This window comes from Patagioenas fasciata, chromosome 18 (genome assembly GCF_037038585.1).
Source record: "Patagioenas fasciata isolate bPatFas1 chromosome 18, bPatFas1.hap1, whole genome shotgun sequence".
NCBI lineage: Eukaryota > Metazoa > Chordata > Aves > Columbiformes > Columbidae > Patagioenas > Patagioenas fasciata.
In genome coordinates this window covers 8,940,369-8,965,012 of record NC_092537.1, presented here as the reverse complement: position 1 = coordinate 8,965,012, position 24,644 = coordinate 8,940,369, and the positions used below count along the sequence as shown (strand labels likewise).

At 43.2% G+C, this 24,644-nt stretch overlaps 1 protein-coding gene across 3 annotated transcripts in view; it reads right to left on the bottom strand.

The window, feature by feature from the left end:
* The window catches only part of COX10 (cytochrome c oxidase assembly factor heme A:farnesyltransferase COX10), a 106,030-nt gene extending 86,360 nt beyond the window's left edge, over positions 1–19,670 (bottom strand). For 2 of the 3 annotated variants that reach the window (XM_065852601.2, XM_071816458.1), the window contains exons 1-4: positions 19,521–19,670; positions 18,566–18,690; positions 16,682–17,006; positions 10,560–10,684 (exon numbers count right to left, since the gene is read on the bottom strand). In XM_065852601.2, the coding sequence (XP_065708673.1) occupies positions 10,560–10,684; positions 16,682–17,006; positions 18,566–18,690; positions 19,521–19,563 (618 nt within the window). In that variant the 5' untranslated portion in view covers positions 19,564–19,670. The remainder of the gene's footprint in view (positions 1–10,559; positions 10,685–16,681; positions 17,007–18,565; positions 18,691–19,520) is intronic. The other variant, XM_065852603.2, reaches the window with a different exon arrangement.
* Positions 19,671–24,644: the final 4,974 nt, after the last annotated feature.

Genomic DNA, 24,644 nt, shown 5'->3' with positions numbered 1-24,644 from the left:
TCCAGTGCAATCCCCCCATGGAGCAGGAACACCCAGCTGAGGTTCCACAGGAAGGTGTCCAGGCGGGTTTGAATGTCTGCAGAGAAGGAGACTCCACAACCTCCCTGGGCAGCCTGGGCCAGGCTCTGACACCCTCACCATGAAGAAGTTTCTTCCAAACTTAAGTGGAACCTCTTGTGTTCCAGTTTGAACCCATTACCCCTTGTCCTATCATTGGTTGTCACTGAGAAGAGCCTGGCTCCATCCTCCTGACACTCACCCTTTAGATATCTGCAAACATTAATGAGGTCACCCCTCAGTCTCCTCTTCTCCAAGCTCCAGAGCCCCAGCTCCCTCAGCCTTTCCTCACACGGGAGATGCTCCACTCCCTTCAGCATCTTTGTTGCCCTGCGCTGGACTCTCTCCAGCAGTTCCCTGTCCTTCTGGAACTGAGGGGCCACAACTGGACACAATATTCCAGGTGTGGTCTCCCCAGGGCAGAGTAGAGGGGCAGGAGATCCTCTCTGACCTACTGACCACCCCCCTTGTAATCCACCCCAGGTACCACTGGCCTTCCTGGCCACAAGGGCCCAGTGCTGGCTCATGGTCACCCTGCTGTCCACCACAACCCCAGGTCCCTTTCCCGTACACTGCTCTCTAATAGGTCATTCCCCAACTTAGACTGGAACCTGGGGTTGGTCCTACTCAGATGCAAGACTCTACACTTGCCCTTGTTATATTTCATTACATTTTTCCCTGCCCAACTCTCCAGCAAGCTACCAGGAGAGTTAAATTCTGTACAAACATAACAAAAAAGGATTAACATGACCAAGGAAAGAAGAATTGAAATAATGAAGCACTTTGTACTACACTGTCAGACTTTCACGTATAAGTTATCGCATGAGCTTCAGAGACATTCACTGTATATACACGTGTTCACATCAGGCACCTATGGAAACCTGAAATACAGTTACTCTGAGCGTCCCCACATAAAAAGTCTCTAGAAAACAAGAATTTAACTGTTAATAAAACAGCATATCTCTGCAGCTTCACAGGCGCAGCAGTGACTGCGCAGCTGCAGATCAGGTCAGCAGAATCAACTGTGCACGAGGCTTTACTGTAAAATCTTGCAGCTTTAGAAAAAAAATAAGTCAAAAGCCACATAAGGTGAATTATCATCATGCAGCCCATAAAAACAAGAACGTCACAAGCGCTCGCCCCAGCCCTACTTGCCTTTGCCAATGCTGGTCGTTAGCGAGACCCACTCCTCATGGTCACAGCCCCTTATAGTCAGATCAGAGTAAAACTTTGTATTACCAGCAACAACAGGCATTGAAAATTAAAGAAAGGAGACTTTTACTTCATTTTACTGCACGTAAATCCTATCCAACATCATGAAGACAATGCAGAATCCAAACCTCTGGCATTTACATAGTATTTTTTAACCATGGAAATATGAAGAGAACAATCCTAAAATGATTCAAGAGGAAAGGGACTGTTGGAATGCTCTGGGTTTGTGTCTCCATGAGCTATTCCCTAAAGAAACGGTAGCAGTGGGTTGTTCCAGAAACCAGGAAATCATTTTCCTTAACCCTTGTAAGTCATATTTCACCACATATTTATTATTTTCCATACAGCACACAAGGTACTGGATTGTCATGCTTGAAACTGTCAGGAGTCTAACTCGAGGCAATAAACAGGATGACTGTAACACCATTTAAATTACAAAAAGAAAATGACATTTCACTAATTATCTAATTTAATACTTGCATTGCTGAAGAAATTCTGAGTGATTTGGAAAATGTCAAAACATGTATTTAAAGACTGAAAAAAAAAAAAAATGGACTAGTTATTTTCACTTTTCTAAGCTTAGAAAGGCAATACCCCTATGGATCAAACGGCCAGATAAATCTTATTAAGTACTAGGTTTTCCCTTTTGTCTAGTGCTCTCTCCACATTCCATCATTTCAGCCCTTTGAAATTCCTTTGTTCTGCCTGTGATCAGGGTTTCCAGGGGAAATCTGGCATTGGATCTAAAGGGAACCCCACACCACTGAGCTATTCCTGACAATTAATCATTTCGTAAATTATTTCTCTCTTTTCCCCCCACCTCGCTTACCCCCAGCGTTTCCAGAGAACCTTTTAGCGTGAGGCTAATGAGTCAAAACTTCCTGTAGCATCAAAATGCAGCGTCTTGAGGATTGATGGACGCGCAGAAGTTCAGCAGCTTCTGCAGTTACCACCCCAAAGTTCCCGTCCGTCAGACTGACGTTTCAGAAGAATAACAGGAGTTTTCTCTGTGTTCGCTCTCAGACCGCATCTATCACCAAAGCCTATGTGGATCAAAGCTGAGGAGAAAGAAAACACAGAACCATGGGGCTGTTCCTGTTGCACCATCCTGGCAGCACGGAGGGGGCTGCGGTCCCCAAAACCACATCATGTCAATAAAATCCCCTTTACCATCCTGCCCACTTTCTGGTGTTCATTCCAGACATAAGCTGCTTACCAACAAATGCAAGTAGGGAGAGAAAGTGTGCACCAAATACAGATTGCCCTGTTAACCAAATAACAAACAGTGGGACGTACTTATTCTGTGCATCCATAGACAAAATTTCTTTATCAAATCAGGAAGCATCATGATCCATAAAGGAAGGTGATAACTTTAAATAGAACTTTTATCCACTCTTTACAGGTTTTTTTGTTGGATTTTTAATATATGTGAAATGTAACAGAAGAGAAACAATCAAATCATAACATTTTGATTTCAATTCCTCTAAAATCTGAAGTTTTATGTTAATAACGCATGCCAGGAAGGGAGGCAAAGTGGTAAAAAAGGACGCTAGGATGCCGGTTTATTTATTTTCATTGTCTTTGTTGAACATCACACTTTGGTGACTGGGGTCTAAGTGTCCCCCAGCTATGGGAAGCCACCCACTTTCTTTCAAAGCCTCCTCGTGTACCACACTCACACAATAGCCATATGAGCAAAGAGAATTTCTTCCAACAATGGTATGCATTAATTTATAATATTTTTCCAAGATGCTTTATCAAGTTTCAGTTGTAGGTCAAATAATTTATGTTTTGCAAGGATAATCTCTGCGCTTAAAATTTATCGGTCCTTCAGAGGCTGGTTCTCATTAGTGCTCATCATCTTCCCCGCTCCTGAAATACATCTTCCCAAGCTGAGCCATTCCTACTCGATATGGAGGATTCCTACACGCTAACTCGATCTAACTGTCGCAATTATGAATCATCTGACGGAGTCGTAAGTTATGATCCTCAACGACCACTAATGAAGGTTGCCTAGCAGTTAAAATATCAAAGCCACATATATCAGCACACTTTAGAGCACGAGATAGACTTCCAGCATTGTGCTTCTCTTATATTTATTATATACTGTAAATTACAGCCCAGGCTGCCTCCGATACTGACAGTCCCGTGCTCCAGAGTCAAACAGCAGGTTTTAATAAGCACTCCTGACAATCTTTTGATCGCTGGGGGGGCAGATGAAAGGCAGGGCCGGCTGCTGCAGGCGATCTGCCCCGTCAAAACAGCCGGGACTTCAGAGCGAGACAGAGACGCATCAGGTGCTAAGCCCTGGGGAACACCCCAGAGCACAGGCGGACGGACGCGATGCCCATTTCCAGCAAAAAAGAGTGAGCGCCTACCATGAAAAATTCTGATTTGGAGACCCAAAATCTTAGAAAGTCATTGTAGGTTCTTCCTAAATGACTTTAACCATTCAACTATCTGATTTTTCAAATATGCTGCACGGAGCAAATCTCATTGGTGTTTAAATAAGTTCTCTCATTCAAGCACGGCAGTGCGGTCATCTGCTAAGGGAAGAAGCAAAAAAATACATTTTCAGGGCTTTCAAAGAGTGGACAAGATGGAACTTCGAGGAGATTACTTGGGAAAAGCCTCCTGCATGGCGTGGAGCTGGGCAGGATGATCCAACAGACATCATCTCCTCCCGCTTGGGGCTGAATGAGAGCATATTAATAACGTTAGCATGAGAATATTGAGTTCGCACTACATGCCTTCAGGCATTCAATAAAAAATGTATTGGGTAAGAAAAGTTTAGGCACGACAAGATAACACCAAAAAAACTCTTGGTTTGCAGGAATATAAAAAGAACTATTGCTGTTCTCTCTTTACTGTTAAATTTCTTCACAGGGAAATAAAGAGAAAATGGTCTGATGGTCTACCAGACTCCGGTCATTTCTTCAATAATCCAAGCATCTCTCACTAACCACATTAGCTTAACCTTTGTTTTATTTTCTTCTGTTGCTTCAATCCTCCTAACAAGATTTCTCTAGAGATTTGCTCAGAAACCACATCAGCACTCTGACAGGAACACAACTCGTAACGTCACATCACTTTACGTTACTTTTCACAGCCACAGAAAGCAAACAGTTCACTGGGCATCTAATAGCCCGACATGAACAATTTTTATAAATATTTATAAAACTTGCAGAAACACATGAAGATCCAAGTTAAAATTTGTGCTTGCAGGATCGGTGGGACCCAACCACACACAAACCTCCTGGGTTCCTCCTCACTCTCCAAAGGTGTTTGATGGGGCAGGAGGCACCAGGGGAAAGAAGGGTTGCGTTAACACTTAAAAACTATTTCTGATGCTGCGTTTCATTTGTGTAAAATCAGGATCGTTACTGCTTGGCAAACCTGAATCAAAACGTGGAGTTGCTAAGAAGGCTCCGCTCTGCTGTGGAAGCTGGTCGCACATCTCCCAGCGCCACCCTCCTCCTCCTCACAACGCAGGTGAGCATGATAACTAATTCCTCATGTTTTCTTTTATTTTTTTCCTCCCTCCTTGAAAAATGAATGAGTGTTTTTACTGGTCCAGTAAGCTAAAACAATTACAGCCAATATATCTTAAGAGAGGAACAAAGAGTTGGGCTTCTGAAAAATCAGTGCTGCACATTCTTTCCCAGCAGTGACTTCAAAACTCAAAAGCCCTCGAACTTACTTTTTCCTACTCCTTCCATCCAGCTACGTGACCTTAAACACCAAGTAGTTCAGAAAACTCCAACAAACATGAACTCGTGATGACTGAGCACAGGAACACAAGCCCATTAACATGATTCCAACTGATTACGTTGTTGTTTGGCCATTATGGTGTGAACCGTTTATCTGAATTGGATCAACTTGCCCTATTTTACTACCTGGAGTCCACATACCACTGTTTAACCCATATTTGCAAAAACAACTGTAAAAATGTCAACTTGAGACTACGTACAGCGAACCACAGTCTCACCTGCAGGCAACAGAGGCACAAAGATGACTTCAAAATCCTACTGTGTTTGTGAGCTTCAGTTGACCTTTCTTTAGAAAACAGGGCAATATTTGCTTATCTCAGTTGGCTTATTAATTTTTTTAGCATTTTTTAAGTTGCTTTGTGAGTACTGGTCAATCAAATCATTACAGAAGAGAAAAATATCATAAAAGTTTAAGACTACAGCTATTCTTTTGGCAGCGCAGAAAGAGTAAATGGATTAAAACCTGGAGGAGAGGCAGCTCTGGTTTGACTTTAGCCCAGCACCCACCACCGAGGAATCCAAATGATCATCACAGAAATCACACGCAGGGTCCCCAGCTGGCAGCCAAACTCACGTTCTGAATTTCGCTCCCTTATTTTAACACCAAACCATCCTTCCCGTCCACTGCAGCTTCACTTCCGAGGGGGCATCGCTGCCAAGAGAACCTGACGCCAAGAGCAAATCGCAGCCATCAGATCAGATCTGAAGGGATGGGGATGTTTAACTCATCTTACATTTGTTCTCTCATTCTGGATAACATATTTACTCTATATTTACTTCTTATTTTCATCTCTCTAACCTCAACTGAGGTATTCAGTCCAGTCTGCTTTCTTTTCAAGGTACCATCAGTCAAATCCAACCACACCATTTTCTCTCTCGGTTACTAAATTCAAACCATTTTAAACATCCTGCTTTCATCTTCATAGCTCCGTCCCACTTCTTAACTGTGCTGCAGATACAGAAGAATGTACTTGACATATAAAACGTGCATGTGATGCCTTTAACATTTTAATGCCGTGTACTGTGTTGTAAACATCTCTTCATGTTTTATCTCTTTCCCCATAAATCAGAGGCTACTATCTTAGAAGTCTCAAAAATGACATGTGTTCTCAGTAACATAAATGTAAGACTACTCCTTGAAACCTGACTCAGCTTTCAAAAATAATCAAAACACCGAGCTATGAAAAAGCAAAAGATTATCAACTAACATAATATCATTTTCTCCCACTCCATTCCTATGACAGCAGGAGTATAGGATCAGAAAAAATAAGCCACAAAACTGATCTTCACCAATCAGAAAACCGATGTTTCATTTATTCTTTTTTGTCATTTGTAAGGAACAGCACTAAAGTAAAATACCCTCTTGTGTATCCGTACCGATATCCAACACGGAAAGAGTCGGGAAAGCAGACAGTATGAAAAAATGATACACTATGAATAATTATTTGCTTTATTCAAGATAAATATGCAGTGCTTACAAGATGAAACCCCCAAAAATACTTCAATTTCCTCACCATAACTGCAATTAGTAAGATTGATACCTTATAGTGGGATTTTCCCGACTTTTTGGCTAGTTTAGTAATATTAAAGTAGAAGTATGTTTCAGTCTACTCCTTGGTAAATGTTTCTAACCAAAAACCACTGTAAAACATTTATTCATTTGAGAAGATACAACACCAATAAAGAACACTTGTCCAAAATAATTTTAGGTTACTTCAATGATGGGGAAAAAAAGAAAGAGCACCGTAAGAATAAGAGAGGGGGGAAAAAAACAGGCAAGCGGTTTTAGCAGGTGGCACTGAGAAGTGGTGACATGTTGTAGTACAATACTGAAGGGCTGGAGGACATAACGCGGTGTTGGGTGATGTGGAAGAGAACCAGGGACCGCTGGATTAACGTGCCACGAAAATGCTAAATGAGGTGCGAGGTACGAGCCTGAAGTCGTGCGATCCGAAGGGGTGAGGCGGAGGCACAACTGCCGGGAGAGGACAAGAGAAATCAAACACTTGCTTTTCTTTGGCACCTTGTGGCAGGAGTTGAGTCCTTTACAGCCCCCGGACCCAACGCGCTCGACAGGAAAACCCAAGGACCCTGTGGGATTTATCCAGACCCCCAGAATTCATAACATTTTCCACCAGCCTGAGAGATTCTGTTTCTCTCAAACTACTGTCTAACATCCATTATCCCAAGATCCTTCTCTTGACATTTGCTACACAAATGTTTCTAGAATGACCTTGCTGCAGAACAGGCGCTACGGCTCCTCCTCACGCAAGCCCACGCACAAGTACTTTTTGTCTGCATTTTCTAGGATGTTTTCACATGCAACCTTATCATTGTCATTTGGAAAAAAATATATATATATTAACAGTTATTCAGCTTCACAGAATCGTCATAAAAATACATTATTTCTATTTGCATCAGAAAGTACAGCTTGAATTTAGAACTTATGCATTGAGAATGAAATTTGTTTGTAAATACATGCCTTTGGTTGATAAATATCCAGATTGTTCTTCTATAAACAATGGAAAACTACAGCATTGCCAACTCCCATCATTTCTTTATCATTGCTTTCTTGTTAAGGACGATGAAAGCGGAGCAAGAACCTCCACTCTGGTAAATTTTGGAACATTCCAGCTCTTGTGGTTAGGAAGAAAATGTTTAAAGTCTGACATGCAGCAATCGGAAATCAAGAGGGCAAGTGGTAATTAAAAGATTATTTTAGACCAACTTCCTGAAGAAACAAAATGGGACTTATTAGTCTCTCTGTGTGTTAATATAGTCCTTGTTCCCTCTGCCATAGTTAATTGAACTTAATTCAATGCAATTCAAGGGGGTCAAACTGGGCTCAGCTCCTACCAGATTTTTAAAATGAAATTGTCAAGAGAAGGGAAGAAAAAAAGAATCCAAACCACAGCATTCAAACAGTTAAGTTTGTATCAATACATCCACAAATAATAAGGAATCTCTGCGACATTTTCACAGGACCAGGCCCTTCACATCCTGTCCTAAATCACCACGAAGAATCTTACACAATCGACACTTTACCTTCCCACGACATGGCTGAGGATTTTAAATCGCAAGCACAGATTTATCAGGGAAATGAGGGGTGGGAAAGACGTGTTGCTCTTAAAGATGTACAGATTTATAGCACTATGGGAAGTGGAAAGACGGTTATCATGTAAAAAGGTCCTTAAGGGACAGCAAGGAGCAACAAGGGAAACGTGAGTCATGAGCTGCCAGAGAAGAAGATGCGTATGGGGAGCAATGGACAGAGCGAAGTCGCAATAAAGGAAGTTCCAAGTCAAATATGCTCCATCCCAAAGGTCGAGATGGATACCCAAGCTTACAGTATTTATTGAAAATTAAATTCCCAGCCAATTCAGACACAGCACCGGGAAAGGGACGTTCTGCGACTGAAAGGATCCATTGAGAAACAAGGTCATAGACCACGGCTCTTTTCTTCTGCTTCATTACCAGCTCTGCTTCTTTCTTTTCCTTAATAAGAACAGTCACCTTGAAGGTCTCTCCACACAGTCTACAAGCAGCTCAACACCAGCGAGTGTGCAAATGTAGAACATTCAGCTGAGATTGTGAAAAAGAGTTTTACACTTCGTGAGGTCAGAGTGTGCGTCTCTATTTAATGGCACATTAACAGTTGTTCCTACGGTGCAATGAGTATAAAGTGAATTATGAGCCCAAGCACAAAGTTATCACACTCCTAACTTTCCTATCACAGCACACCTTAAAAGCATCAAACTCCAAATTAAGGTGCAGGATTCCTGGTGCTCCCAAGTATTTCAAGATTTTTAAAAGTAACATTTTAAACAGTGACTTCCGAGAGTTTAAAAAGTAACATTTGAGAAAAAATCCAACATTGAGCAATACGTGGAAGCTGAAGACAAAGTTATTTGTGCATTAATATCATCTCTAGGAAGATCTACCAAAGTCTCAAGGAAGACAAGTGGCATAGGAGTCTCTGAACAAGAAAAAGATTATTCTCCTCTTAGTCTAGCAGCAACCATATCAAAGGTGAATGTAAATGTGACATTAAATGTTTCAAAGGATTAATAAGTCACAAAATGAGTTCTTAATGTTAAAAGACTCTGTAATAAAGGAAAAAAATGGAGGAAAGAAAAGTATACCTGCAAACTGTATCAAAACCAAGAAAGCGTCACCTTAGTTATGGCAGTTTTTCTACCCTGACTTTGTGAAAAATATGTACATGATAACCAAATATACACTTCAGAAAACACTGTGACTTCCTTAAAATTATTTTTCAAGGCTACTTAACTGTTTTTCAACTTCGGTAGGCTATGTAAATATTTCCAAGCAACTAAAAGTCAGGCAGCATCCTTCCTGTCTCACAGAGAAAACAGACACATTAGCTGCCTACCTCAATTTCAAGCTCCAGGATGTAGATCACAGGAACCTCCATGCCCTGTGACATTATTGGGGTCCCAAAACTCAGCCCCCCCATCTCTCAGGTCATTCCTGGAATACTAAAGTGCCACCAAAGCTGGTAGCATTACTGCCACTTCTTTTTTCAGGTCACATTTACAGCTTAATATGACTGTGGCTACTATGCTTTGCAAATCGGTTCAACACCACAGAATTGTTGCCTGTTCACTACCCCGTTTCCCCAAAAATAAGACAGGGTCTTATATTAATTTTGCTCCAAAAGGTGCCCTTTTTTACACATATTGCTGCCTGGACACTATTTAAACTGACTTTTTTTTAATAAATTGTAACTAGGGCTTATTTTTGTAATAGGGCTTATATTTCAAGCATCCTCAAAAATCCTGAAAAACCACGCTAGGGCTTAATTTGGGGGTAGAGCTTATTTTGGGGGAAACAGGGTAGTTAGGTTCCCCTTTGGGATGTAGGACGAGCCTAACGGCAACTTTGCTTCACAGCTGGGTCTCAGGAGAGCTGAGAGATCGGCATCAAGCCCCATGGGCACATTCACACATGCAAGGAAGCTCAAGATCAGCACCTGGAGCATCTGTAGCACCGAACAGCTACCACACATTGGAGACTTTCAGTATTCCAGGATTCAGGATTCCAGCCTGAACAGAAGCACACAAACCCCAGCCAAGCCCCACTCCAGATGTTTAGAAAGGTGCTGTGTGCCATTCTTTAGACAGATCCGACAAGGTCATACAATAACGCAACCGAGGAACCAGGCTCATAAGGCTGAAGCCCCCGTGGCTATTCTTATACTCCAATTACACAGTTCTTCCTATGCCATTTTCAGTGACCCATGCTTGGTATTATCAAGATAAACATTATTATTGGGGGGCTTAAAACCTCATCAACTCAATTCTGAATAAACACGCTGTGCCTAGCAACTATACTTTAATTCGCAGACTTTAATTCCTTTCGTGGTATCAGTTTTAACAGCTCAGAGCTCGGGCAGCAGCTGAAGGCACAGCATTCCCAGCCACCCATTGACGCTCCTTGGCAGCATTTCAGAAGCCAGGACAGCACCGGTTTGCAGTGCAGACGAGGAGACAGACTGACCTGATTGATGGAGTTGGCAGCACAGGACGCCAGGCCGGTTCCGAGGGAGGCGAGCAGGAAACAGGTCAGGTCAAACGGGACCGGGGCCATGGCAAAGCCGGCAGACGTGGTGCTCACAACCAGAGCTGCAACACAAGCGAGAGCACAGTTCAGTGCATCAGTAAGAAACCGTCTCCTTTCTATATTCCACTAGACTTAAGGCTTCTAAACCCTGTAAGAACCCTTGTGCAGATTAACTTCTTACTACTTCTATGGATCAAATCACATCCATGAACTGTGTACAATTAATACTAATATCCCACATAAAGAAGTCAAAGATGAGGAGAACTGCCAGGCTTAAAATGAGAATCCCAGAAGCATGAGCACATTAGTAGAAGAGTTGAGAATACAACATTGTCACATTGTTCCCATTTGACATGCCCACCTCAGGCAGAAGGTACAATCACATCATCACACGGGCCCAGCAACTCTTAAAGGCCTCAAAACTGGAGTGAATTAATAAAGATCCATTCCCATCTTGTCATCCAAAATTATAACTTCAGTACAGTACTGCAAATCACATTCTTAAAATCAAAGTTACCTAAGTCTCAATCCTAATACTGTCATTACCCAAATAATAGGTCTTATGGCAAGAAACAGTATGACATGAAAAATTTCTTATAAGTCAGCACACCTACTAAATATTTTGCTCACAACCTTGCACCTTACAATCCAAAATGAATAGTTATTAAACAGAAAGTATTTACATTATGTTCTGCATGTAATTATGTGTTCCGGACCGCAGCTAGCTCAAACCAAAGCATCAAAATGTTCTTATCTTCCTGATGCCTGCAAAGCCTCCTGTTTGTCTGAAGTTAAATGACAAATAAATAACCTTTGCTGACTGCAAATACCTGGATTATCTACTAACCAGCATTACTTGAGATGAAAAACTAAACGTCATGGCAGAGACCTGCCAACAAGGACGCACACGCAAAGTGCTAATTTTAAGAACTGTGCCTGTATAAGAACCTTAGGATTTAATCCTAAAAAGACACTGAAGACAACTTGCTGCTCACCAAAACTTTTCTCCAAGTATTAAAACCTATTGGCAGCTGAATATTATTATAATACTATTATAAACTTTAATTATTCAGCCCTGTTATAGATTCCCAGGAGGCTGTAGCACAGGCTGGCTGCAGGTGCCTGACACTGAGGTCTGGCTTTGATTTCCCAAGAGAGCATCACCAAGGGCAGCCCAGATCTCACTGTGGCCCCTTCCAAGAATCACAGACTGGTTTGGGTTGAAGGGACCTTCCCAGCTCCTCCAGTGCCACCCCTGCCATGAGCAGGGACATCTTCACCAGCTCAGGTTGCTCAGAGCCCTGTCCAGCCTGGCCTGGGATGTCTCCAGGGATGGTTCAGCCACCACCTCTCTGGTCAGCCTGGGCCAGGCTCTCACCACCCTCAGGGCCAACAAATTCTTCCTCACGTCCAGCCTGAATCTCCCTCCTTTAGTTTAAAACCATCACCCCTTGTCCTATCACAACAGGCACTGCTAAAATCTCTGTCCCCATCTTTCTTATTGGCCCCTTTTAAGTCTGGAAAGGCCACAATAATGTCTCCCTGCAGCTTCTCCAGCTGAACCCCCCAACTCTCTCAGCCTGTCCTCTCAGCAGAGCTGTTCCAGCCTCGGATCATTCCTGTGGCTCCTCTGGCCCCTCTCCAGCAGGTCCATGTGTGTCCTATGCTGAGGGCTCCAGAGCTTCTGATGCAGTCCAAGATACAATTGTCTTCTGGGCTGCAAGACGCACATTGCCAGCTCATGTCCCACCTTTCACCCACCAGCACCTCCTCCATAGGGCTGTTCTCCAGCCCTTCATTCCCAGCCTGTAGCGACACCAGGAGCTGCCCTGACCCAGGTGCAGGGCCTTGCACTTCAGCAGACTTCTAAAATACAGGAAAGCTGCAACAAAGTCTCATCCCTCTGAGAAGCTGTGAAATAACCACAGTTTCTGTAACTTCACATGGACATGCAGGCAACTCAGCATTTCTGAAAGGCTGGATCCCATTTATTACATAAACACAACATCATCTTTGTTCCAAAACTCCTGGATCCTTCTTAGTAGAGAGCACAAGAAAATGTGAAATGAAATGTCTTGCAACTGAGAGAGCTAAAACATACACTGAAAAGGTGACAGCAAAACAGCGGCGTTCACATTTCTAAGAGTGATTACATTCATTTTTTTGCATTATAAATCACACATCCACTTCTAGACAAGAATTTAATTAAAACTTATCTTAGAGAGCACTTTACACCAATTTATTATGGGAAAACACCAACTCATTTACTGAAGAAAGGTGGAGCAGATTGGCAAACAGTCAGTGTAACATTATCACTACACTGACCTCCAAGAAATTCTAATACTGTACAGCTCCAGCACTAATTAAAGTCCCCATTGATTTCTCAGGATTAATTTCAGCCAGCCATTTCAGTGTGACTTATCAGGATCTCATTAAAAAAGGTGATGGTACATCCCCTCACTTATCCCACTAAAACAGGTATTTGCAGTTGTTTACGCATTCCCTGCTCATCTCAGCTCCCAGCAATTCAAATGCAACAAGTTAAGAGTAAATAAGAAAACGTCCCCTTTGGATTGGGAAGTTTATTTTCTTTTACCATGGAAGCAACGGTTTACTCTTCTACTTTCCTCATAGAGGAAAGTATATTTAATGGAGATCACATCAAGGGAATGAGGTCATTGACTCTGTTTGTTTTTTAATCTCTGTTAGTTTAGTGCTTTAGGGGCCAAATTAACTTCACCTTATTGCATAATAGATGAAATTGATCCTTTCAAGATTTGTTGATGAGAGTTGGCATTATATATGCTCTTCAAAAAGAAGTCAGGATTAAACTTATGATCTCAGCCTAAACCTAATTTTCAGTCTTTTAAACATCTTTAGCTTTAACAAAAATTAACAGGAGACATTTTTCTCCAATTCCAATGTAAACGAAAAAGAAAATGCTAATGGATTGGTGACAGAATGAAACACAAGAAACACAGGATAAAGGAAAAGTAGATAAACGTTTGAAACCTATGGACACGAGTACAACTTTCTAAAGGAGAACCACATTACAGTTGCCTGGGGTGAGGACTCAACTCTTCCAGCACAGCAGAGATAGAGATGCTACAGACACAGCCCCTTCCTCACCAAGCCTGCAAGTCGGGTTAAAAATCCTACAGCTGTTTTGAAATCAGCAGGTACATTTACATCTGATCCATGCTTACACATCCACGTCTCTGATAGGTGCTACACATCGAGCTGGTCGTCCTTGCCAAAAGACCTACCTGCAAGACGCCCTTTACTACGAAAGTCACAGTAAGCAGCAGCGCTACGGGCTGGGCACAGAGTGGCTGGAGAGCAGTCAGGCAGAAAGGGACCTGGGGGTACTAATGGACAGGAAACTCAACATGAGCCAACAGTGTGCCCAGGTGGCCAAGAAGGCCAATGGTGTCCTGTCCTGTATCCAAAAGAGCATGGTCAGCAGGACAAAGGAAGTGATCCTTCCCCTCTACTCTGCATTGGGGAGCCCACACCTGGAGTATTGTGTTCAGTTCTGGGCCCCTCAGTTCAGGAAAGAGACTGAAGTGCTGGAGCGGATCCAGAGAAGAGCAACAAGACTGGGGAAGGGACTTGAACACAAGCCCTATGGGGAGAGGCTGAGGGAGCTGGGCTTGTTTAGTCTGGAGAAGAGGAGCCTTAGAGGTGAGCTCAGCACTCTCTAGAACTACCTGAAGGGCACTTCTAGCCAGGTGGGGATTGGGCTCTTCTCCCAGGCAGTCAGCAATAGGACAAGGGGGCATGGGCTTCAACTCTGCCAGGGGAAATTTAGGCTGGAGATTAGAAAGCAATTCTTTGTAGAGAGAGTGGTCAGGCATTGGAATGGCTGCCCAGGGAGGTGCTGGACTCAGCGTCCCTGGAGGTTTTTAAACTGAGATTGGACATGGCACTTCGTGCCATGATCTAGTGAACGGACTGGAGTTGGACCCAAGGGTTGGACTTGATGATTTATGAGGTCTTTTCCAACTCAGTTGATTCTGTGATATCTCTCGAGGGTTTGTGAACATCTAATGAGAACACTCAGCATTTTTCATATCATGCCTGCACCACACTCCCCCCAGTTAAAAAGTGAAGTTGAATCTTCCTGTGGTTTTGCACATAGCTCATCATATTTTCCATCTGTGATCACTAAGGAAAACATCAATGTAAACTTGAAGTTAAATTAAAGATGAGACAACCTGAAACTCTTCATGTGTTAGCATTAAGTTGTTAGAATTTCCTCCCACTACCATAATTTCACATCTCTCTTATTTTTAGTTACACATAAACTTCAGGATAAAGTTGAAAATAATGACATTTATGGTTCTGAAAACTTAATCAGACAGATGCATGAGCCTTCCAAGCACCTGGATGGTAAGATCCAGCTGTTCAGACAGCAGCCAGAGAACACCACAAAGAAGGCAAAGGATGGAAACTGGATTGTGCGACAAGTAATTAAAAGCTGCTTAATTGTTTTCTATGGCAAAAGAATATAAAGAAAAATCTTTTCCTGTTGGTAAGGCAGAGCGTCTAATGGCACAGTCATCAGAGCTGCAGTTTACATGAAGCAGGAGGGTATGGTAATAGCTAAACTCATTTCCTTTCAAAGGTGAACTACAGTTCAGAATACAAACAAACAGTCTCTTACTCCAGCGGGAAGAGAGAAGGGCATAAGGAAGTCCCATTTTAGCATAATGCAAAGTTTGTTTTTTTGTTATTTCATACTCTACAAAGTATAAATAAAGAGCCTGCCAAAAAGAAACACACAGGATATGAGATCTATCAGAACTTCATGGGTGAAAGGAGTTGAGTTGTGTGTCAGTTGTAACTTAAAAACTGACCTCAGAGAATTTATTTTTCTTTAAGAAAAAATAAAATCAAAGAATGCCACCAATATATTCTTCACACAATATATAATTCGTCTAAATGATTACACAAGTTGGAGAAAAGCTCATACTGGTTCCTTGCTCCGCACACTACAGCCAGTACTTCTGCTCCTGTCTCCTACGACCGATAAAGACCAACAGATCTCCCCTCCTACAAACCCCCTTCATCCAGCTTTCTCTTTTATACTTTCTACTTCCAATAAAATCTCCCCACGCCAGAGCATCTTCCCCACCAAATACATCAAGATCACAACAAAAAGTAGCATTAAGGGTTTGGGTTTTTTTCTATATCTATACACCTTCTCAACAGGTACAAAGTTGACTACACCTGCCTTGGGTTGAGAACAGTACAGCTCAAAACACAGACCCATACAAAACAACAGACAAATGGGAAACGGATGAAATTCTGTAACCTTGGCTTCTGCAGGTTTCATGGAACACCCTATTTTAAAATCCCAGTGGTACTTTCTTGCCTGTCAATATTGCCTTTTGCATTTAAAATAGTCTACTAGAAGCTCTTGAAAAGTTTGGCAGCAACAGTGAGGCCACACAACAAAAGTACCACATAAAGTTATTTTCTCAAAAAACATAACTGTTCCATCTTGGTGCAGTTCTTGAGGAGCACCAGTATCACCCAGATGCGGTACTAACACCAAGCTTAATCCTAAGGAATATCAGCAAAACAGCTCATTCTCTCCCTCTCCTTTTTAAAGCAGCCACTTTATCATTGCATTGTAACTTTTAATTTCTGGATCTACTGAGAGTTTTAAAATTTAACTTTACTTCAATAACTCACCGGCTTTCAAGTTCACACTGAAGAGTCACTACAATAAAATCACCTGACTGAAAATATGCCAAAGGAGCCAATTGTTCTTATAGCACTTCAGTTATCCATGGTGAGCCTAACAAAAACAAAATATTGCTAAGACTGAACAGCATGGGGGAGAAAAAGGCAAGAGCTGTATTACACAGAAAGAAAGAAGAGGCATTAGTGAAGTTGTACATGCCACAAAGCTGCTGCAAATTTTAAGTACAATAATCCTGAGAACTGCTGAATGTGGGAATCACCACAGCAAAACCCACCCAGTGTCAGTAACGTGCTAAAGAACTGAGATCAAACAGGATGCACAGAAGTGAAAAAATGACCAGTAGTACCTGTAAGCTTGATTTTGGACAAGCGTGCCAAAATTCCTGGCAAATCATCCAGCCGGAGCTTCATTTCTTTCCACTGTCTGTCTTCTTTGGATTCTGCTCTCACTGGTGTGACTGAGTCTTCGGTTTCTGCAGCTGAGGCCACTTCTCTCAACTCATTTCTGCTCGATGTCTCAGACAAAGGCTGATGAACAGGTGAAATTGGGCTAATCTTGTGTATAACCTTTTTTTCTTGATCCAATCGCTGAAGCTCACGAAAAGGAGATGCAACTGAATCGGACTTAGGTTTGGCTCGTTGGCTGAGGTCTTTGTTGTACTGTGTTACATACTAAATAGAATGAGAAATGTTAACACAAATAGTTAAGATGTTTCTGTCTATTTCAGGTTATTAACAACATCAATATTATTTCTATATTATTGTTATTGTTAGCAGAATTACTTCCTGTGATGACAAGACTGAGTTAGTGTGAAATTCAAACACTTACTTCACACATAAACAAGTTTCTGAACTTGGGCAAAATATCACAAAGGCAGCTTTTCATCTCACAACTGCATCAATAAGGTTTACTAAAGCCTGAGAAATTGCTTCTGCATAAAACTATTTCCTCCATTGTAGTTTTAAGAGCAAACTCTACTTTATTCATATTCAAGACTACCAGATAATATCATCTGATCAATTCACTTCTAAAGAGAGGTACACACAAGCCCATAACAACTCCAGCCTCCAAATATACGCACTAAACTAGTTGTATCTTCAAGATATGAAGAAAAAAAGAGAAAAATGCCAGCAATTACAATATACCTCCTATGATATAAAATCATCTCCCACATGATACTACTTATCTAGACATAACAATTTTCAACAAGCATTACAAATTAACATTTATTGAACAGAAAGTTAGAAAACAGTCACTTCCCCTCTTTTAGAACTGTTACAGAATAAAACACAGAATAAGAACATTTAGCTTCTATCTTTCTGTTTTCTCTCCCAACATATTCTATACACTCCAAGCCAGAGACAGGTTGAAAAAGAATGAGTTTTCAACTACTCATGGTTTGAAGTACACATTAATATGAGGAGGAGGGATCTGAAACTCTGAATGAGTGATGTAAATACACGTCAACAGGAAAAAAAAGAAACTGAGAAGTGCTGGAGATCCCCAGAAGGGTGGAAAAGACCCATCTCTTGCTTCATACAGGACTGAAGCTCCAAAAATACCAGCTGACGTACACACTTCTTGCAGTCAAAGCAGCCATTCGCTATATGACTTAGTCTTACCCATATTTCATGTATACAGCTTCAAAGTACAACAAGCAGGTAACAACTCAGGGAAAAGTAAATATTTTACTACCATTCTCTTTCAAGGGTATGAAACATAATTACAGCTCTTTTTATACCTAAAACTAACCAAATGGAACCATTATGTTAAGAGCTCAGGAGTTTTGAATCAAATTAACTGATTGACTCTTCAGTCAGAACACACTACATCTACAAGTGAGTTCTATCTGCCACTTGTATTACTGCTAACCAAGACCTGACTTTCTTGTTAGCATTTTTTTAAGTAATAACCTTAGAAATCATTCCATTTCATGTTTCTCAGCAGGAGATAAGTTCTCCACTTCAGAGGCACAGAAAGACCCCATCAGGTCAAGGACACACTGTGGCACACGGCATTGTCCTTCCTATAGGTCTCCTCCAGACTCCAATGTTTTAGACACCAAATGTTCAACCTTGACGTGATGCAGAAAAGGTGACGCTTGGAATTGCCTGGGTTTGGCTAATAAGAAAAATATTATTTTTAATCACCTAATCTCTGTTTCGACTCATCATGGGACAAACCAAATTAAAGAATGAGAAACATGGGTCAAATACACTCCGTGACTTACCATTCGTTTGAGAAAGTTAAAGTACTGAAATGTAATCAATCTGTTATTTGCGGCGCGGCACAAGTACACAAACTGGCACGGGACCTGCCGGATTCCAGTGTTCTTCAGATGCCAGACAAATAATCCTATTTAAAGGAAAAATTAGAATGTTACACTCCAGTTCCTTGTCTGCCGTGGAGTTTGTTTCTGTTTCAGAGCAGAGTGTTTGCTGCCAGCTGTGACACAGATGCCCCAAAATGGGAAGCAGACCTGTTTGGCTCCAGGTGAAAGAACTGAAAGTGCAGCCTTGCCCTCACGGTTTGGGGTTTTTCTTCCAAATCTCTCAGCTCCCCAGAGACGCATTTTGCGTTTCTTCTTCCCTGTCTAACTTTAGATGCCATAAATAAAGTTATCTTGGTAAAATGGCACAAGCAGCAATGAAAGGAAGCAGCTGACATAGAATCGTAGAATGGTTTGGGTTGAAGGGACCTTCCCAGCTCCCCCAGTGCCACCCCTGCCATGAGCAGGGACATCTTCACCAGCTCAGGTTGCTCAGAGCCCCGTCCAGCCTGGCCTGGGATGTCTCCAGGGATGGTTCATCCACCACCTCTCTGGCCAACCTGGGCCAGGCTCTCACCACCCTCAGGGCCAACAATTTCTTCTTCAGGTCCAGCCTGAATCTCCCTCCTTTAGTTTAAAACCATCACCTCCTGTCCCATCGCCACAGGCCCTACTGAAGTCTGTCCCCATCTTAGTGGCCCCTTTTAAGTAAAGTAAGCGCAGAACTGAAATCAAACACACCAAGAGAAACCCCCTGCATGACACCACTCCTGTATCCCTGTATAGAGAGATGTATACAGAAACACACGCTCTGTAGATCACTATGCAGAGCAGTCCCAGGGACTTCTCGTCGTCCCGGCCCTGCCCGCCCCACATATCCCCGGGCACGGCCCCTCTCCGCCCCGGCCCGCGGTACCTGCCATGGCCCGGGGCGGGCGGCAGCGGCGGGCGGCGCTCATGGCCCCGCTGCTCCCGCCGCCCTCTCCTCTCCCCTCACCGCCTGGGCGCCGCCATCTTGCCCGCCATGACCTCTAAACGCCTTCCGGGTGGCGGGGCGGGGGAACGCGGGTGTCCGGGGCGGTTCCACCGGAGCGGGTCCGGGTGTCCCGCACCCCCGGGGGGCTCGGGCCCCGTCAGGCTGTGGGAAGCGCCTGCGGCCCCACTGTCCCGGGTCGGGCCGAGCCATCCCCTCCCGCGCCCCGCGGTGTGGAACGGGGGCGATCGGTGCGTGGCCCCGGGCGGTGGTTGGTTCTGCAGAGCGAGTGCGGGAGCGGCTTCGCACCGAGTGTCACCTGCGAGGCGATAAATAACCCCCGAGCGGGGAGAAGCGCGGGGTGGGTTTTGGGGCTTGGGGTGTAACAATAGATGGAGGCGTTTAGGGGGTTGACGGGGCCGGGCCGGGCCGGGGACTCCAGACACCTGATCCGTGAAGAAGCAGCCCCAAAATCTGCCCGGAGCATCCTCAGCTGCTGGTTCCTGGCACTGGTGCAAACCCCTCGTAGAATCACAGTCTGGTTTGGGTTGAAGGGACCTTCCCAGCTCCCCCAGTGCCACCCCTGCCATGAGCAGGGACATCTTCACCAGCTCAGGTTGCTCAGAGCCCCGTCCAGCCTGGCCTGGGATGTCTCCAGGGATGGTTCATCCACCACCTCTCTGGTCAACCTGGGCCAGGCTCTCACCACCCTCAGGGGCAACAATTTCTTCCTCACGTCCAGCCTGAATCACTCCTCTTTTAGTTTAAAACCATCACCCCTTGTCCTATCACAACAGGCACTGCTAAGATCTCTGTCCCCATCTTTCTTATTGGCCCCTTTTAAGTCTGGAAAGGCCACAATACACAATAATGTCTCCCTGCAGCTTCTCCAGCTGAACCCCCCAGCTCTCTCATCCTGTCCTCCCAGCAGGGCTGTTCCAGCCTTGGATCATTCCTGTGGCTCCTCTGGCCCCTCTCCAGCAGGTCCATGTGTGTCCTGTGCTGAGGGCAATCTCATCCGCATCCCTGGGCACATTTTCCATTAACAGTTGCAGACTTGATGTGACTGTGACAGGAATGAAGAAAGTGCAGTGGAGGTCATGGGGAGATGGTGCAGTACTTGTAAAGCAACTGCAAGATGTCCAATAAAAAATAAATTCATCCTTGAGGACATGGGATCTCATTCCTAAAATCACCTGAGCTTTAAAGAGCAAAAGGCTTGGTAAAAAAAAAAAAAAAAAAAATCTGTATTTAGTTCCTAAAGTAATGTCTGAAAATGAAAGTTTGATTTCTTTATTCCTCGGTGAAGTTACGTGTTGTGGGAGGTCAGAGTGAAGTGCTGACCCAGCTGTCATCTCATCTCATCTCCCACTCATACATGGCTGGATGTCATTGCTAAACTGACTCAAGTTGCTAACCTGAAGAGAAAAAAATGCTTATTTTTCTGGTTTAACTGTTTGAACTCAACTGGTGCAGGGGCTGACAGGTTGAAAGCTGTTGCGGAGCATGGAGGAAAGGGACTTGGCTGGAGCCGGAGCAGAAAGGGAAGGGAATGGTTAGGACTGCTCGAGCTATAAAGCGTAATTGCACCCCCAGGCACCTTTAAAATGTTTTCTCTTAAGAGTTTTAAGTTCAGGAGATGTAGGCTATAAGTCACTTAAATGCTTTTGGAAATCAGTCTCAATATTTTAACATGGAGATCTTCCTCAGAACCATCTTCCTCCCAGGCTTTCATTTCTTTATAGTGCTTAAATTCATGCAAAAGTCATCTTAAATCATTATTAGGAAGATAAAATGAAAACACTCGCTCTAATTCACCAAGAATATCCTACTTCAAAGCATTTATTTCCACTCTCTTTCTATTTGGGGAGCTGGGGAGAAATTAGGACTTCACATTTCTTACAATTAATATCCTGTTTCACTCCGAGTTCTCATCACTCAGCATATATCACTTCGCAGTTCCTGTTTGCATCTCTTGGTTTTTCTTGTAACTTCCACAGGTTTGGCCTCAACTTAAATTTACACCTGCAAAAATAAAATAAACATCCCATAGCAAGCACACACAATGGTTACATAGAGGGCTGGAATGGCTGGTTGGTTTTAGCGCAGTTTGGGTCAGGGGATAAGGCTGAGGTAGCCGAGTGTTCTGTGTCAGGGCTGAGATTTAAGGTTTAATGATTTTCATTGCCTTTCACTTGGGCAATAAATTGCACCCTTGGAGAGAGGGGGTAAAACACTACTTTTCTAATTAAGGAGAATGTTATCCACAGGCCTTAACACAGAGCAATACCTCCTTGTGAAACGATAATGATGATTTAGGGCACACAGAATGCAGTGTGTCTGTTTGGCTTAAACCACTAAAGCTACTCCTAAAGAAAAAAGAAAACTCACAGGAATTTTAATGAACACAAGCATCCAAATGTCAGAGTTGCATCTCAGCTTAAAATGGGTCCACAAGCTTTGGATCTCGATACCAAAGGTTGAGTCTGCAAAGTGCGAATTCTGCAGAAGCTGGCTCCACAAAATACCGAAGGCTTTGGAAAACACCTGGGGAAAGGTTACCACAAAGGGGGTATGACCGTGCTGGGGAGCGCTCAGCACCTTCCCTGCTCAGGTCCCCAGTCTAGCTCAAAAATCCACCAGTGTCACCGGACCACAGCGAGGGATGCAGGAGAAGGTTCCTCTCCTGTCCCAGGGCTCCAGGGTCAAGCACCGTTGTGGGGCACAATCATTCCCGAAGAATCTCAACTCTCTTGCTAATTGCTAAGAGGGGCAATTTCTCAGTATCTGTTGCTACTTCCCCGCAGTTATAAAGTAAACACTGCACCTACAGCTCCGTTTTCAGGGTGATGCAAGGGGCATTTAACCATGCAACTCCCATTAATGTTAATTATAGAGCACATATCAACAGCATTATACGATCTTTTTTCCTATTAGCACTATCATAAATCTGATTGGTGGGGCTTAATTAGATCTCAGCAGCAGAATGCGATAGTTTGATACATGAAAGGGCAAATTTGTGGAGAGACAGAAAACTATTATTATACTTTAATCTCAAAATCTCTCATTCTCTTACTCATAACACCAACAAGGCTTCTTGTAAGATTGATTTGTTGTCAGAAAATGATTTAAAGACCGACTGTAAAAATATTATATTTTCCTTGCTTCATAGAATGTGGCATTGATGTTAGAGCTCCACAGAGGCTTGATGTACTTTCAGATAGGGAACTCTAAAAGCCAAGTGCAAAATAAATAAGATGGCATCCTGCTGTTATTGTGGTAACCTTTACAGATCTTTCCAGAACTGTGACTGGTGTGTGGTTTAGTAATACACCATGGGGGAAGCTGGAGCTTAGTGCAGTTCTGCAGCTGAAACTGTGTTTGCTTTCTGGGGGCTCAGTTTTAGTAGGTAACAGGAAAAATGGTGTCCAAAGTGAAGGGCATTAGGACATATCAGCAGCACAGGAATAACAGATAAGAAGAACTAAGACAGTATTAAAGGCTAAGCCGAAGTATAGTGATAGAAAGTTGGGAGATGGCTTAAGGCATCTAGACTGAGCAAAAGATCTGTGGGCACCCCCACGGTTACACCCCTGCTGAGATCTGGAGTCAGGGCTTGTCCCAGCTTTGGTGTTTGAGAAATTCTCAGTGATCCCGATGACCCATTAAACAATTCCTCAAGCTGCTTGTACTGGTGGGTTTCAGTGATTTTCTACAAATTGGCATTTGTGTTGCACAAGCTTTATATTAATACAAGGTTGAAGTATAGGTATATTTTGATCATACATAAAGAAACCTGACAAACTGGAGTAAAATCAACTGGTATCAACTGAGAGCCTGAAACACACCAATTCTGCACTATTAAGACATAGCCTCAGCAAATAACCCCAAATGGAAAAGAGCAGGCAAAAAAAAATCCAAATCAAAAGCCTCAAACCCTTCCCACCATCCCAATTTCAGTGTTTCAGAGTAATTAAAACTTCCAAGAAAAGTGAAATAGTAGTCTTCGTCGATCAGGGCTCAGTAGCCTTTCTGAAGTGGTGCATCAGACTGATTTCTTTCCCAACATAGGGGTCATATATACCATAGGAAACCAGCAGAAGCTCAGAACTGCTGCCTCTTCCCAGCTGTCCAAGGTGGCTTTATGCTGACCCTGTGGAATGCCATTTTTTTGGCAAGCTCTGTGTTTCTTGCTCACCACCTGCAATGGGCTACGAGCTATAACCGCTTACTTCAAGTCAAGAACTTCCAGCCTTTCCTTAGGTAGAGCTTTGCCGAGTGTCTGGTGTGAAATCAGCTGTGATGAGATTTGGAATTGACATCAAATGTGGTGTAAAGATGTGGGTGATGGGATGTAAACAGCAAGATGGCAAGAGCTGCCTTAAGGCAGCAGCAACGAGCCACACGGATGCCCGAAAGAGCTGCATAACCCGCTGCAACCCCCATCACATCAGCTATCCCTTTTCAACTCACCCTGATTTTGCTGTTGCTGGCAAGCAGTGATACCTCTTATCCCTTAAAGTTCTCAGCCAGAGTCAACAATAGATATTTCCAGCAGCCCTTTGCCCAGAAAACGATATTCTGAAGAAAAGGACCTGTGTCCTATGCTCTTTCAGGTGAGAATCACTGCCTGAATATCTCCAGACCCCACTTTTATTTTTTATTTCCATACCTCCTTTCAGAGGTCTTTCTTTTCCTAGAAAAATCTATGTGAAATTCCCAAGCTGCCTAGGACTCAGAACATCTAATAAAAATAAGATTTATTAAGAGCAGAGGGAGGAAATCAGATTAAAACTGAAGAAACAGCTTGCATAACTGATCTCTTATACTCAGCAACTACTCAGGAAGTGTGGGGTGCACACAAATTAACTGTTGTGTGGAAGCACTTTCCAGCCCGATAACCAGAAGGGGCAGCAGCAGTCGGCAGTGTCTCCTCCGCAGATATGGCCATTAAAGCCCACCAGCGCTCATGCTCACAGCTTCTCAGCACCAGATGCCACGTTGTGTTTTGCTAACCCACAATTAACTCACTTTCACTACTGCTTGGGGGTACAAATCTCCCAGCAG